At 46.0% G+C, this 14,952-nt stretch overlaps 1 protein-coding gene across 3 annotated transcripts in view; it reads right to left on the reverse strand.

Annotated features, from left to right (window-relative positions):
• Positions 1–6,512: 6,512 nt before the first annotated feature.
• PTH1R (parathyroid hormone 1 receptor) overlaps positions 6,513–14,952 on the reverse strand; it is a 170,710-nt gene continuing 162,270 nt past the window's right edge. For all 3 annotated transcript variants that reach the window (XM_005286268.4, XM_042860463.2, XM_042860451.2), the window contains 2 exons: positions 12,951–12,992; positions 6,513–10,198 (listed from right to left, as the gene is read on the reverse strand). In XM_005286268.4, the coding sequence (XP_005286325.2) occupies positions 9,836–10,198; positions 12,951–12,992 (405 nt within the window). In that variant the 3' untranslated portion in view covers positions 6,513–9,835. The remainder of the gene's footprint in view (positions 10,199–12,950; positions 12,993–14,952) is intronic.

A 14,952-nucleotide genomic window follows, 5' to 3' on the forward strand; every position in this document is an offset into this window, starting at 1 on the left:
CAATGCCCACCCCTTTCCCTCCTGCTCCAATCGGAAAAAGGAGCCAGCGTTTGGAGCGGAGGACATTGCAGGCTTATGGGAGTCAAGATCCTCTCTAGTGCCCATATCAGGTCGCCGGTGGCCACCCCCCACTGTTGGCTTAGCATGGAGTTGCTGAGAAGTAGCAATGGGTTTTAGCAGCAGGTAAATCACCTCCCGTCCGTTTTGCGTAGCTCACCAGAAAGACAAGCAAGTGACCTAGTGCTTCTGTAGCCTGGGGCCAGCGCAATCTGCCCCGGCATCTGCATTCCTTCTGTAGCTTCTCGTGTGTGCACATGTACATGGGTATAAACTGGCAATCCCCAAGTCCGTAGGGCCAGGCTGATTTATACCAGTTGCAGATTTGGCCTATTGGTGCTATTCTTCCCCTTTATTAGGACCGGGTGACCAGACAGCAAGTGTGAAAAATCGGGACAGGGGTGGGGGTAATAGGAACCTATATAAGAAAAAGACCCCAAAATCGGGATTGTCCCTATAAAATCGGGACATCGGTCACCATATAGGACCCTCACTGGGGGAACTAAGCCACCAAATGACTTGTATCTTACCACACACCCCTAGTCCCCAGTCCACACGCCCCGTGACCTGAAACATTGCTCGCTTAGTACGGATGGTCACTGTCTGGCTTTGTTTCAGAGGAGGTGGGCCCACTTCGACAGGAGACCAATGGACAGGAACAAAACCGTGTATTCAACCCACTTTCTTCCCAAACGCTCTCCTATCTGGATGGCCCCCATATCCAGAATCACCTGTCTACTAACTGCCCCGATGGCCGCAACTAGAGATCTGACCTCTCCAAAGTTCTGTCTCTGAAACTCCATTTCAGACAAACGAGGCTGTACTACAGACATGACCTTGCCCTCCCGCTGTACTTTCTGGGCTACTTCAAAGCTTGTGTTAATTATTATTCCAAAGCAGGGGCGATTAGGGGGGTTGTTCATTGGAATAATGATACTGAGCCTTATACCGCTTCTAGAAACAACAGCGTGACATCCCGCCTCATTGACGTCAATGGGAGCCTCACCATTGAATTCAGTGAGGCCAGCAGTTCATTTGAAATTGACTTCAGTGGAACTATGCTAAGAGCCACCAGTTGAGAATCTGTCCCTAAATTATTGACCGTCACGCAGTCCCAAAGAGGTGGAGGGGTAAGCGGACACCAGAGCTCAGAGGGAGGTTAAATATGAGAACAAGAACCCCTAATTCCTGGATTTCTCTCTTTGTGCTCAGACCTGTGCAAGGGACATCTTTCTTATCTGCGCTGGAGGACAGAAGGGAAGGTTGAAAAACGTGATCTCTGCCTGTGTGGGGGAAGGGAGAGAGAAAGAAGAACAGATCTTGTCAACGAAGCCATTTGATCTCCCAGTGAGGCCTCTGTTCAGACCAGAAGTCACTCACGTGCTAACATCCATCTCTATTCAGAACAGCATTTAAACACATGCTTAGAGTTGGGCCCTTGCAGAAGTGTTGTGGAGGGATGTTCTCCAGAACTGGTGCCAGAATGATATTCCTCTCTGGTCCCTGATGCTGTTCATTGAAGTGGACTCTTATTTAAACTTTATTCTTTGCAGCATTTGCACTTGCTCATGTTTCCTCAAGCTAGAGCCAGATTCGGAGCTGATGTCTAACCTCATGCGACTTCATTTAACGGGATTGCATGGTTAATTGGGGCTAAATTTGTTCCGCTATGTGCTTAGAAGCGCTGGCTTTGGCTCCAATACAAATGCAAGAGCTTAACCTACAGAGGCCAGCACTGTTTCTTGTTATTAAAAAAAACAATCCCACCCCAAACATCAGTGGATCCAGTTACTGTAGAGCAAGGGGTCCCACCTATAGCTGTCGTAACTAGAAATCTTAAAGTGGCTAGGCCAATCCCTAGTTATTTGCAGAGAATTTTCATAGGTAGGAATAGAGGCATTGGATTAGCATCATGAAACAGAATTCTCTATGAGCCTCCGACAGAAGGCTTGACTCTGCTCTCTTTTACGTGGTATTTTACTGGTGTAATTCAATGACTTCAGTGGAGTTACTCCTGACATACAGCAGTGGCTGGGAGATCAGAGTCAGGCCCTTTTTCTAACTGTCTGGCCCTGGCGACCAATTATGAATGGCCAGTTGTCTCAATTTATTACTTCTATTCCATCCACTGTTGAGAACTCCCTTCTGCTCAACAAAGATCGGACAGCCAGGCATCATGCAGAAATCACAATAGTAACGACACTGAAAATAACCCGGTGAAATAAATACATAATTACTTATCAGCCTGGCTCAGTTAAAATAAGGGTTTAATTACTATCTGTTCCTGAGAACAGTATTTGACTAATAAATCCACCCTTCCAAAAACAAGAGACCAATTTGGCACTGCAGTACTTCAGTTTTTCACTGATGTAACGCCACAGAAATCATTGGGAACCTGGCATACTGCCGTGCTGAATTAAGCCCATTATGTCTTCTTTCAGATACTCTGAATTGGCTTTGTATTAAAGTTGTAGAATGGGCGGCCAGCCAAAGCATGAATCTGAGTCCAGATAAAAAAATATTACTGCATGAAAAACTAACCTCTAAAATTCTCAGCCAAATGAACCTCTAGCCCTCCATCCACAGAAGGGATTTAGTTAGTGAGTGAAGATATTTAGCAGTATTTTCTAAACAAGGCCACCTGATCAGGAGACCCCTTTGCGATTATTGGCTTTTAATAGATAGTTGTAAAGTTAATTAATCTGAGGGTGAGGGGTCCATTGCAACCCATTACCAATGTCTATGACTCAGACTTTTGTCTCGAGGTTGTTTCTAATCAAATTGAGACAGAAATTCTTATGAGTTGCTTTGAGCCCGGAAGTTGCTTCTGTGAAATGGAGTTGGGTAGGTCTTAGTCAAATTCTTAATGGACAAGCGTCTCCATCCAAACTAGCCTTTTTGGCATTTCCAATGGAGACCCCAAGGATCAAATGGGACATAAAGACCAGACTTGCCTCTCAGAACTTTTAGGCAAACGTCCATTAAGGGAAAAGATAAGGCAACCCTAAGCTACTTCTCTCTTGTCAATGAAGCCCAAGTCAAAGCCAGGCTTGTGTGTCTTTCACCAGGATTTTATGAATTGGTGCAGATGAGCTACGATTTAGTCTCTCATGTTCTGTCACATGGGTTTATAGCAACTCAGCCATGATTTCCTTTTCTGCTGCAGCCTTAGCTAACAGCTCCGCCCACTAGCCAAAGCTCTAGTTTTGATGTTGAGGGAGGTCAGAAAGTGGTTTGCATGGCATGGTGATGGGCCAGTGAACTTTTATAAAGATGGCAGGATTTGCTGTTTTGGAAACAGGATGTTCTTTCAGGCCAACCATATTTGCTGTCCAATAGGTCCAACCTTTCAATTTCACAACAGTACAAAAGCTGCCGCACAGTCCAGATTGCTGAATAGGGATGGACGTGTTCTTTCCTTTTATTCATGCAGTTTATGAACCATCATGTTTTCCAGGCAAACCAAAAGGCCATGGCCATTCCTACAGGACATTATTTAGAAGGTCTTTTGCAGACTCAGTTCCTTGGCAATTTACTACATTTCTCATTTCAAGACACGCTAGAGGAATAGGCTACAAACCCCACTCTGTGTGGAGAGATGTCGTAAAAGCTTTCAGTAGCTGGAATGGGATTTTGTGTGTGTCCTTCACGAAATCTACAACATGGCAACCCCTCAGAAATAACAGCAAAATTAAAAAGTCAAATGGCAAGACAGTTCAAGCACAAGTCTCATCTAGGAATGTCTAGTCTTCAAAACACGCCATTGGGCGCAAAACAATCTCTCACCCAGCAGGTGCAGTTCGATAGAGCTGGCATGGTGAAGACCTAAGCCAACATCCTACTAAATGTTTTACCCTCCTGCCAGGCAATTACAAGTTACAGACGGCAGCATGGTACCCCCATTTACAGAGGATTAGAAATCCAAGAGATGGACACTGAAACCTTCTGGCTCCCCAGAGACTGGTTTAAATTGGAAGAGACTGCTCCGATTGTCTTTTGCTTCCATCAGCGCTCAAATGGCCCAAGACTCAGAACAGGAGATGGGGAAGAGATGGTTTTAGCTCTGTGTTTGCTTAGAGGATCGGCAGTTCAGTTAAGATAATCATTAATCATTTTAATTTTGCTTAATCCCACTTGGCTTTATTCCCTCTCCTGAGGAGGACAGCCCCCTCAGTTGCCAGAATTATCTACTTCTGTGGACTTGTGGGGGGAGGGATAACTCAGTAGTTTGAGCATTAGCCTGCTAAATATAGGGTTGTGAGTTCAATCCTTCAGGGGGCCACTTAGGGAACTAGGGTAAAAATCTGTCTGGGGATTGGTCCTGCCTTGAGCAGGGGGTTGGACTAGATACCTCCTGAGGTCCCTTCCAACCCTGATATTCTATTTTCATTTACACTAACGGAGCAGTGGTATCAAAGATGACACAAAGTACAGGACAATGGAGAATCAGGCACCAAATAATTTATATACTCTGCTTCCTGGCATCTACTTTCAGTTCATCAGGCACCATCGGCCCACCCTGAAAGAGTTGCCAGGTGATTGGAAACATGGTCTTCACACAATGCACTAAAGAAAGCAACTCAACGGAAGGAAAAACCTTGATTTATCCAGATGGACAAAAAGAGGCAGCACAGAGCTAAGTTCACTGAGCTGTGCAAGAACCTCCAGACTCCATGACCACAACACACAACACAGGTCATGAGCTAAACTGTAACATTGGGCATACACCTCACATGCTTTTGTTCCAAAGCATGGGCTTCTGCTCAACAAGCTACAGGCTCAACCAGATGTGAAACTCATGAACACTCCAGCCAGTAGAGGGCAGAGTTGTGCACAGGATGGCTTCTCATATTATTCCAACATATCCTCTAAGGGCTGACTCATACAGTGCTTGTTCTGTTTTCACACAGTGCTTTCTCAGGAGAAACTTCCATTGTTCTGAAGGGGAGTTTTGGCCGAGTAAGGGCCAGACTGACCCATTTACTCTTGTTGACTAGTATCGGTTGAAGCCACTGACTGATTCTTGGTGTAACTGAATGTGAGTAAAGGTATCAGAAGTTACAGCTAGTTAAAAGAACCCACAAAGACATTTTTCCCCTTAATTTTTGAAATTTTCACATTTAAATTATTTCAGTCATCTCTCATCAAAAAACAAGAGAATGCATTTTTACAAACATTTCATCCCATTTTTGCCCCCAATATTTTTTTAAATCGAAAATTGTTGCCATAATTTTGAAATTCTAATTTCCATCAATGCTATCAAAAACTGCCCCAAGAATGGACTGTGTAAGGATTACACGATCTGGCTCTAAAAAAGTAAGAACTCCAGGAAGACGAGATGGGACAAAGTGGAGGAACAGTGAAAAATGACACCATCTCTCAGGAACAAAGATGAAACAAGTTTATAGGGGGCCTACAAACACACGCACCCAGAGCAGAGACGATAGGGGATTACCCACATAGAACGCACCTTCTGCCTTTCAAGAATCACAAGGAAGGGGAAGAGCAACATCTCTGTGTATTTCAGAGTGGAGGTAGATTAAACAGTGAAGAGCTCAGATTGCATGGCAGTTGATGGGAAGGAAGGGAGCAGGGAGCCAGCTGGAAACAAGAGGAAAACTTTTGGACACGAGATTGAAGAGAAACCTGAATGGTCTCAATGCTGCAGATCATTTTTCGACAAATAAGACATCACAGAGCAAACATCAGGGAGGAGTGCAAGCTGGCACAGATAAAAAGGAGGACAACTGTCCCCCCTTGGAGCTGTCCTAGAATTGAACTCTAGACAAGCTTATTTTTCTTTTTGTGGTTCTGAAGCCCTTAGGTATTTCCCCCCCTTGCATCCAGTATCTGACCCGAACTAGACATGGTGACAGAGCAAGGAAGGATAGTCTTGCAGTGCTAGTGGTGGCCACCAGAAACGCCAGAGAAGAACGAGCTTTTTCACCAGATTATCAACCCAATTTGTACGGGCTCAAATTCAGCCCCTCATTGCAGTTGGGCCCCAAAGCTGAATTTGGCCCATAATCCAACTGCGATATCTCCAAAGTTGATCACCACGCTCAATTTTGGAGGCTCCTTCTCCTCTTCCCCTTTGCAAGATACCATAGGCTCCATCCAAAGCGCACCTTCCACTGACTTCATTTGTTATTGTATCAGGCCCCATAGACTCCACCATCAGTTCTCTGCAACTCTTGCTTTCAGCACAGGTAGGATTTGAATCGGATTCAACAACAATACAGTATGATTCACTTTAAAACCAGACAAATTCCATTTTTGATGTTCTTAATTCCTACATGCAATTCTGTTCATGCATATGAACACTCAAAGGGAAAAAAAATTACTTCTCATTACATACCATTTGTGTTGGAAATGATCAAGAATAGATTTCCCTCCCCATCTCCATGTCATTTTTGGTCATGTTTAGCAACTGACAGCAGGTTCTGGTCATTAAATCCAGTGACAAATTGACATTTATTTATTATACACGTTGTCTTTACAAATAAATTAATTTCATAGCTCTTGTTAATTACTTGAACTTTGCTAAATGATTTCCAAACACGTTATTGATCTCGAGCTGTCTTCGGCAAACACGAGTAAATAATGAATCACCCCAGTAAGGAAACGTTGCTAAGTAATTTCTTTCTTTGAGTGATACAGTCACAAGGGTCGAGCGTCCACTTGGTAGGTTTTAAGCACAACACACGTCCATTGGGGATTGGAGGGGGGCAGATTGAAAGGATCCATGCAAGGGTTGGAAAGCCAGAGCCAGCTTACTTAATGCATATCTCTCTTGAATTGGGATTACACATCGACAGCTCGGCTGAATGGGATGCTAAATAACTCAAGTGTGCACATGCTGACGGCTGACTGGCAATAACTTCCGCTTCCTCCAATTCCCTCCAGGGGCTATGCCAGCATCTATGGCTAAGATGCAAGCAGTGAGCGTTTCAGACTGACCCAGATTTCTGCAATGTTGGCCTGCTCTCAGCGCCAGACGTTCACTCAGTCCATCTGTTTTTCCTTGCAAGGTTACTTAATTTCTGCATAGTATTTATTTAAAAAAAAAAAACCCACAACCAAACCGATTCACCCTTTGGAGACCTGACATTTCAATAGCTGCCATTCGGTGGAAAATTGCTAAGAATATTTGGACTTATTCTAACCACACAAAACAAAAACAAACATCAAAAATAAATATTGTCACCTTCCAACATTTGCCTCATTTATACCTGAAATGGGGAGTACAGTTCCTTCAGAGCCCGGGGGGGGGGCACCCTCTTGGTCACCACAATCCCCATCCCAAGTTCTGATCTGAAGCCCAGCAAAGTCAATGGGAGTCTTTCCACGGGCTTGGTCAGGCTTTGGATTGGGTCTTAACCTGAGAGGTGGTGCAAAGGCAGGTACAGGACACTTGAGGTGGAGTCAAGATACCAGCTGCTCTTCTCAGGGTCCCCCCACCAGACTCCATCAAGATAGGAGCTTTGGGAATGCCTTCTTAAGCCCTGAGAGGAGCAGTGGATTCAGTAGTCCATCTCTGGTGGTATGGATATGTCTCTGAGGGTACGTCTTCACTTACCGGAGGGTCCGGCGGCAGGCAATCGATGTTCTGGGATCGATTTATCACGTCTGGTTAAGACGCGATAAATCGATCCCGGATCGATCCCGGAAGTGCTCGCCGTCGACGCCGGTACTCCAGCTCGCCGAGAGGAGTACGCGGCATCGACGGGGGAGCCTTCCTGCCGCGTCTGGACCCGCGGTAAGTTCGGACTAAGGTACTTCCAATTCAGCTACGTTAGTAACGTAGCTGAATTTGCGTACCTTAGTCCGAAGTGGGGGCTTAGTGGGGACCAGGCCTTAATCACCAGTCAGCAGGCTTCTCTTTCTGACCATGTTTTGACTGCAGCCAGATGATTCCTATATGGGGCCAACACGATTCACGTACTGGAAGCACTTCCAAAATGTACTATTATGGGCCGGATCGAGGCTTGAGACACCACAGCTCGCCTTGGGGCATCGGGAGCCCAAGAAGGAATTTAGCCTGCCTCAGCCAGATTTCCCCCTGAGAGGCTCTGAGGAATGGCCCACTGGAATGGCAGCTCTGTCATTATCACCTCGTGGCTCTAAATCATAGCATCTACAGAGACACCACACAATAAGCTCAGCTGGTGTGAAATGGCTTGAAGGAAGCTATGCCAAGTTTCAGCAGCCAAAGGTCTAACCCCTGGATTTTACCACTTGACTGCTGCTTAGCAGGCAAGTCAGATAAAAGTACCAGAGTGGGGGAACATCACCACCACCTACTTCCATGGTGACAGCAGGACATCAACAGAATCCACCAGCAAGGGAAATGGTAGATTGTGAAAATATATCCCTGATCCCTTTTCCTGCCATTCACACAGACTCTTACAGTTTTCCCTTTTTGGCCCATCACTGTGATGTCCGGATACTCGTTCTCAATAGGTAGTTTCAATGACCTCAGTGGAGCTACAACCGTACAACCATTTCCACCAGCTGAGGATATGGCCCACCTTACGTGTGTGTGTGTGTGTTCTTGATGGTCAAACCACAAAAAGTCTGGCAAGTTCGGCAGTGCACCCAGAAGTCTGGAATTCCGAAGTAGCCAAATACCTTGGCTCTGTAAAACTGGCCTGTACATCTCATGAGACCAGGCTGTCTCATCCAACTCCCACTCCTTCCTGCTCCCGGCTGAGATGGGAATACTGCTACAACAGTCCTTCAAGATAGTTTGGCCTGCCCAGACCCAACAGGAAGCAGGCAATGCAGAGGTGAGAACGAAAAATAATTTAAAGATTTTAAGTCAATTTTCCTGAAATTCCAAAAAGAAAAGAAAGAAAAGGTTTGAGTTGGCTTTACGGATGCACACACACACACCAAGGCAGCTGCAAACTTTCCTTTCCATCTCGACCCACTTAGAAGCAGACAGAATGGGCTTCTTTCTAAGATTGGACAAGCTAATGCATTACATTCTGATACTTGCATTTTAATCCTAGGATTGTACTGGCTTCTCTCTTGTCGTTTGGGCTCTGGGTAGGAGAACGGGAAGCCCATTCGGCACTCGCAATCCAGTAGCTGGGAGTCATTTATCACAAAAGCATGCTGCATCATCAAGGAATCAGAATTAAGGCCCCTCCGGCAGGGAACTGCACACAATGACCCCAAGGGGTGGGTTTTATAACGAAGGGGCAAAACCATCAAACCAGAGCTGTCTGTGCTGTGTTCTTGAACTGGCAGACATGGCCAGTGGGACTCAGCCAGTCTGGTGTGGGTGATTGTAGGGCAGCTAGACTTCTTTAAAACGAATGAGAAAACCAAACCCATCCAAGCAGTGATGGCAACACCCTGGGGTAGCTTGCACCACTGAAAGAAAATGGCGTGTCACATTCCTCACCAGACTGTCTCGTTTCACTTGGTTGAATTCCCTGCATCTTTGTGCTGTGGACACTCTCTGAGAGGCGAAACTACAGAGTATCATTTGTACATCCCCTTGTAAACTCTGAATATCCCCGTTGTTCAACAGGTCACAAGGACCGTGGGTCTGGAGAAGACTGCCTTCATTCACACCTTGAAGACTAGACCACTACGTAAATGTGTGTGATCAACAGCTGGCCACATCTGTGGTCCACTTTTCCCATATAACTTGATCTCTTGTTCCACAGAATAGAGAAACTGTATGAAAACCCTTGGCATCTGATTTGTGGCCTGGCATTCTTTTGCCCACTAAACGCTCTCTGGGAAATGTCTTCTTCTTCTTTCTTTACATCACTGTCTCTCTTTCTTCTTCAACAAGTACCGTGGGTCTGTCTCCGTCATAAAGTCCAGACCCGTTCAGGTACTCCTCTTCTTTGTTGTACTGCTCTGGCCCAGAAGAAGGCATGGAGTTTTCAGAAATTGAGCCATTTTTGACATAGCCTGGCAAATTTCGGTGTCCATTGAGGGCACCCGGTACAAGTCTCGTATTGAGATGTAGGGCTAGGGCCCCTCTGGTGGTTACATTAGTGATGCTGGTATGGGAGACCATGGGTCCATAGCTATAGGTCGTGCTCCCACTTCGTGCTTTCCTTTTAAAGTCAAGGGCTAAAGTCCACCTGCTCCATGACTTCTTTATTTCGGCTTGAACCTGAAGAGATGGAGAGAAAAGAGAGGGAAGATCGTGAGTGAGGAATGAAGGGAAGAATGGTGCGGGATGATGCTGGCGACTGGGCTACAGAAGGAGGTAGTGTTGATAGAGATACCTGGCTGTGGGATTAATAGGAGTAATGGGATTCAAATGGGGACAAAGGGATAGTTATGCTGGATATCATGAACCACCCCTTAGTGGCAGGATAAATGAGACTGTGGAATGGTCTGCTGAGGACAATGGCGGAAGTCCCATTGCTTGCACCATTTACCACTCGACTGGGCCAAGTGGCAGCCTGGGATGGACTAGAAGGCCTGTTAGGTCTTTCCCATCTCTCAGCTGGTATAAATGGGCACAGATCCCCTGACTTCAACAGACTCTGGATTGACTTCGGTGGACATAGATTCATTTACACCACCTAAGGATCTGGCCCCATTATGTGTCCCTAACTGATTGGCGCTCTCTCTCCTTCACTTTATCGCTTTCTCCTTGTGGAAGATGTGTGAGCTTCCCTTTCAGATTTCCCTTCCCAGTTGCCTATTCGGAGTTCTCTTTGAGCCGTAAGCAACCAAACCACTGCCTGCTAGGTAAAACTCTGAAAGGCTCAGTCCCAAAGGAAGCCACCTTGTCTTACTGCAAACTCTTAAAAAAGTACAGCAAACTTCTGGTATATTGGGATCATTCAAACCGTTTGGTCTCCATGTGCAGTCTAGCCCCCCCAAAAAACCCTGGCCAATCAACCAACCAGCCAACAACACCCAGCCCATAATTTAGAGCCAGCGTCGGTAACACACAGTGCAGTAATCAGTGGTCCCGTCTGACCTTAGAATCTCTTAATCTTGAGTGAATGTTTTTACCATGCCACATGGCAGTTGCTATCAGGCCATGATGAATGTTTTTCCATTAGGCTTTCTTAGCTAGGCCACTAGTTTTGTTCTTTGCCTCATGTCCCGTTGCAGCGTTAGTATTTAAATCAAACACTTGTTCTGGACTAATATGGAGATTTAGGATGACAGAAAGTCGTTATCCAGATTGGAATGTGGCCAGGACGCCTGGATTAATACCTCTACTCTCCAGAAAAAAATGCCCTTGGATTCTGAATGGCTACAAGTTGGCACGGCCTGGGTTTTACACCCTCTCCAAAGAGCCGCAATGTCAATAGCAAAACTGGAGTGAAGATCTACAAGAAGAACGAGCGGTCTGCAAAATATGCCTTATTGCGAGAGATTGCGGGAGCTCAATCTATAGGTAGCGTAGCAAAGAGAACGTGAAGAGGCAAGTTAATCATGGTCTGTTAAGTACTGACAAAGGGAGAAAGTATCAGGTAGCAGAAGGCTCTTTAATCTAGCAAAACAAGATCTAATGGCTGGAAGGTAAATCAGCAGTGTTCAAACTGGAAACAATATGCCCATTTTTGACACAGAATGTAATTAACCGTTGGAATAGCTCACCAAGGGATGGGATGGATTCTCGTCATTTGGAGTTTTTCCATTGAAACTGGATGTCTTTCGAAATGATTATGCTCTATTTCCAACACAAACTACTGGGCTTGATGTAAGAATCACTGGGTAAGGTTCACTGGCCTGTGTTCTGCTGCAGACGATCATAGTGGTCTGTTCTGGCCTTAATCCCTATGCATTTTACCAGAGCCTGGTCAAACAACTCCACCTGAGCTCTCCCTGCTGCTCCAAGAAGAACTACAAACAACAGTCCCCCAGAATGGGCATTGCTGATGATGCAGGAAAAGAGTGTGAGTTACCAGAAGGTTTAGAGGCTGGTGAAGTAACTCAACATTAACAAGTAGTGGGCTCCGTTTCACAGGCAAGATAATAATGGCACTTACATAGCCCTGTGTAGAGGGCAGCAGAGCTTCTCCCAGAAGAAGCCGTGGGAAGACTGGGCCCAGGCAGACATCTCACCTTGTCCATGAAGGACAAGAAGCAATGGGCTTAAACTGCAGCAAGGGCGGTTTAGGTTGGACGTTAGGAAAAACTACCTGACTGTCAGGGTAGTTAAGTACTAGAACAAATTGCCTAGGGAGGTTGTGGAATCTTTGTCACTGCGGGGTTTTTAAGAACAGGCTAGACAAACGCCTGTCAGGGATGGTCTAGTTATTATGTAGCCCTGCCTTGAATGCAGTGGACTGGACTAAAAGACCTCTCAAGAGCCCTTTCAGTCCTACACTTCTATGATTCTAAGAGTGCCCTCTTTGCTCCAGCCATTCAGATGGACTCAACTGCTCATCCCAATGTACCATCCCCACTGTGCTAAAAGAGTGGGGGCTTGGCCTCCCTGCCTCCAAGCATCTGCAGGCGGGGAGGAAGCGAGCAGATCTGGAGTTCCCCAAAGCACAGGGATTACTGCTGTGAGAGGCTCTTCCATATGGGCTGCCAATAATCTTCCCCTAAATGGCTCAGATGGTTTGGGCCTGATTCTCCACCATCTTGTCTTTGGTGCTCTCATTTACCCTGGGGCAGAGGGGGACATAAAACATTACCAGATCAGAGCAGTCATGTTTTATACCCAGTTTGAACCGATTCTCGTTTGGTAGCATTTTAGATCCACTTCACCCAGAGGGAAATGACTAAGTAAGGTGCAAAGCAGTGGAGACATTTCCATACCAAGGGTCTAATTCTCTGCTTGCCTAACTCCAGTGACCTCAGTAGAGTTAACCCCGGTGGGACTAGCTGACTGTAGATATTTGGACTCTATTTATAATGAAAGAGGATCATTAAGAACCAAAGACACTCACCTCTCCATTGCAAAAACAGTATATGATGGCAACAAAAAATCCCTGGAAAGAAGATGAAACAACACATTAGCATTTATCCTGCTCAGCTCAATGTCTATTCACTGAAACCGTGGCCCAAATCCACATAGTTTCACTGATGGCAATGGAGCAACACCAGTTTACCCCAGCTAAAAACCAGTGCAAACTAGGAAATCTCCTGTTGTCTAGCAGCCTACAAGAAACGGGTGACAATGACTGTCCTCCAGGCTAGCGGCTAACCAGCGTTTAAAGCATCCTGGCTGGCTGGCTGGCACATCTGTCCTAGGCTGCGATAGAAAATGCACATTTGTTTCCTGTTGCAGATGTCCTGTAAAGGCTTTGGAAGAGCAGCTGCTCACCACTGTCCCAGGTCATTTTCCTGCCCTGGGAAAATTTTCAAGCTTTCAGAAATGTGCCTGTTTCGCATCAGGACGAACCCGAGACCTTTAGAATTTTTTTGCAGAAAACCCCAGAGCTCTCAGAAGATCCCATAGCTCATGTGATGAGGGCACTTAGCATGGAGGTAGAAGTCCCACGTTCAAACCCTTACTCTGAACCAGGCAGAGCAGGGACTTGCACCCCAGTCTGCTATGTCCCAGGTGAGCGGCCTAATCGCTGCGTCTTTGGAGTACTCTGGGGTGGGGCTTTCTCACACTCGCTTGTTGGAGATGTTCCACTTTGTATAAATAAATATTCGGGGGGAAGTGGGGAGAGACTGACTGTATAGCCCAGTGTCAGGGTAGTCATAGAATCATAGAATATCAGAGTTGGAAGGGACCTCAGGAGGTCATCTAGTCCAACCCCCTGCTCAAAGCGGGACCAATCCCCAACTAAATCATCCCAGCCAGGGCTTTGTCAAGCCTGACCTTAAAAACCTCTAAGGAAGGAGATTCCACCATCTCCCTAGGTAACCCATTCCAGTGCTTCACCACCCTCCTCGTGAAAAAGATTTTCCTAATATCCAACCTAAACCTCCCCCACTGCAACTTGAGACCATTACTCCTTGTTCTGTCATCTGCTACCACTGAGAACAGTCTAGATCCATCCTCTTTGGAACCCCCTTTCAGGTAGTTGAAAGCAGCTATCAAATCCCCCCTCATTCTTCTCTTCTGCAGACTAAATAATCCCAGTTCCCTCAGCTTCTCCTCCTAAATCATGTGCTCCAGCCCCCTAATCATTTTTGTTGCCCTCCGCTGGACTCTTTGCAATTTTTCCACATCCTTCTTGTAGTGTAGGGCCCAAAACTGTACAGTCAGTTGGGATGTGGGAAATCCAGGATCAGATGAGATGAGAAGCCAGTTCTGGGACCCAGTCATGCATTCCCTTTGCACCCAAATGGGAGTTCTGGGTGCGCAAAGAATGCAGGGCCAGGTCCTCCCATGTCAGGTCCAGTCTGAATCTGCACCTCCCCGCACTTTGGATCCAGATTTCAGAGTAGCAGCCGTGTTAGTCTGTATCCGCAAAAAGAACAGGAGTACTTGTGGCACCTTAGAGACTAATAAATTTGTTAGTCTCTAAGGTGCCACAAGTACTCCTGTTTTTTTTGGATCCAGAGTTTGTCTGAGCCCAGCTCTAATTTCCCAGCTTCATGTCAGCCACGCTAGTCAGTCACTTAAGATTTTAAACTGTTGGTCAGTAGGTTGTTCTTAAGGGAGGGCTGTGCAGTGTGCATGCAACGCAATGTTCATCAGATGGCTGCACTCATTTTGGCTAAAAGATCCCAGTCCTGCACTCAGATCCGCATTATACCCCTGCTTATCATCGACTTCAGTAGGGTACTGCAGTTCATGTCAGCGGATCCGTTTGTAGGACTAGGACAAGCTACTTTGAGGCCAGCTGGCTTAAATCCACGCAGCTCTCTTGACCTATCCCTGCTGAGGATCTAACCTGGATCTCAAGGGATTTGGGTGGACAAATGATCATAAAATGATTCAATTTTTTGCCTGACACATTGTCCCAAAGTACCTTAACATGGTTTGCAAAT

This window comes from Chrysemys picta, chromosome 2, assembly GCF_011386835.1.
Source record: "Chrysemys picta bellii isolate R12L10 chromosome 2, ASM1138683v2, whole genome shotgun sequence".
NCBI classification, from domain to species: domain Eukaryota; kingdom Metazoa; phylum Chordata; order Testudines; family Emydidae; genus Chrysemys; species Chrysemys picta.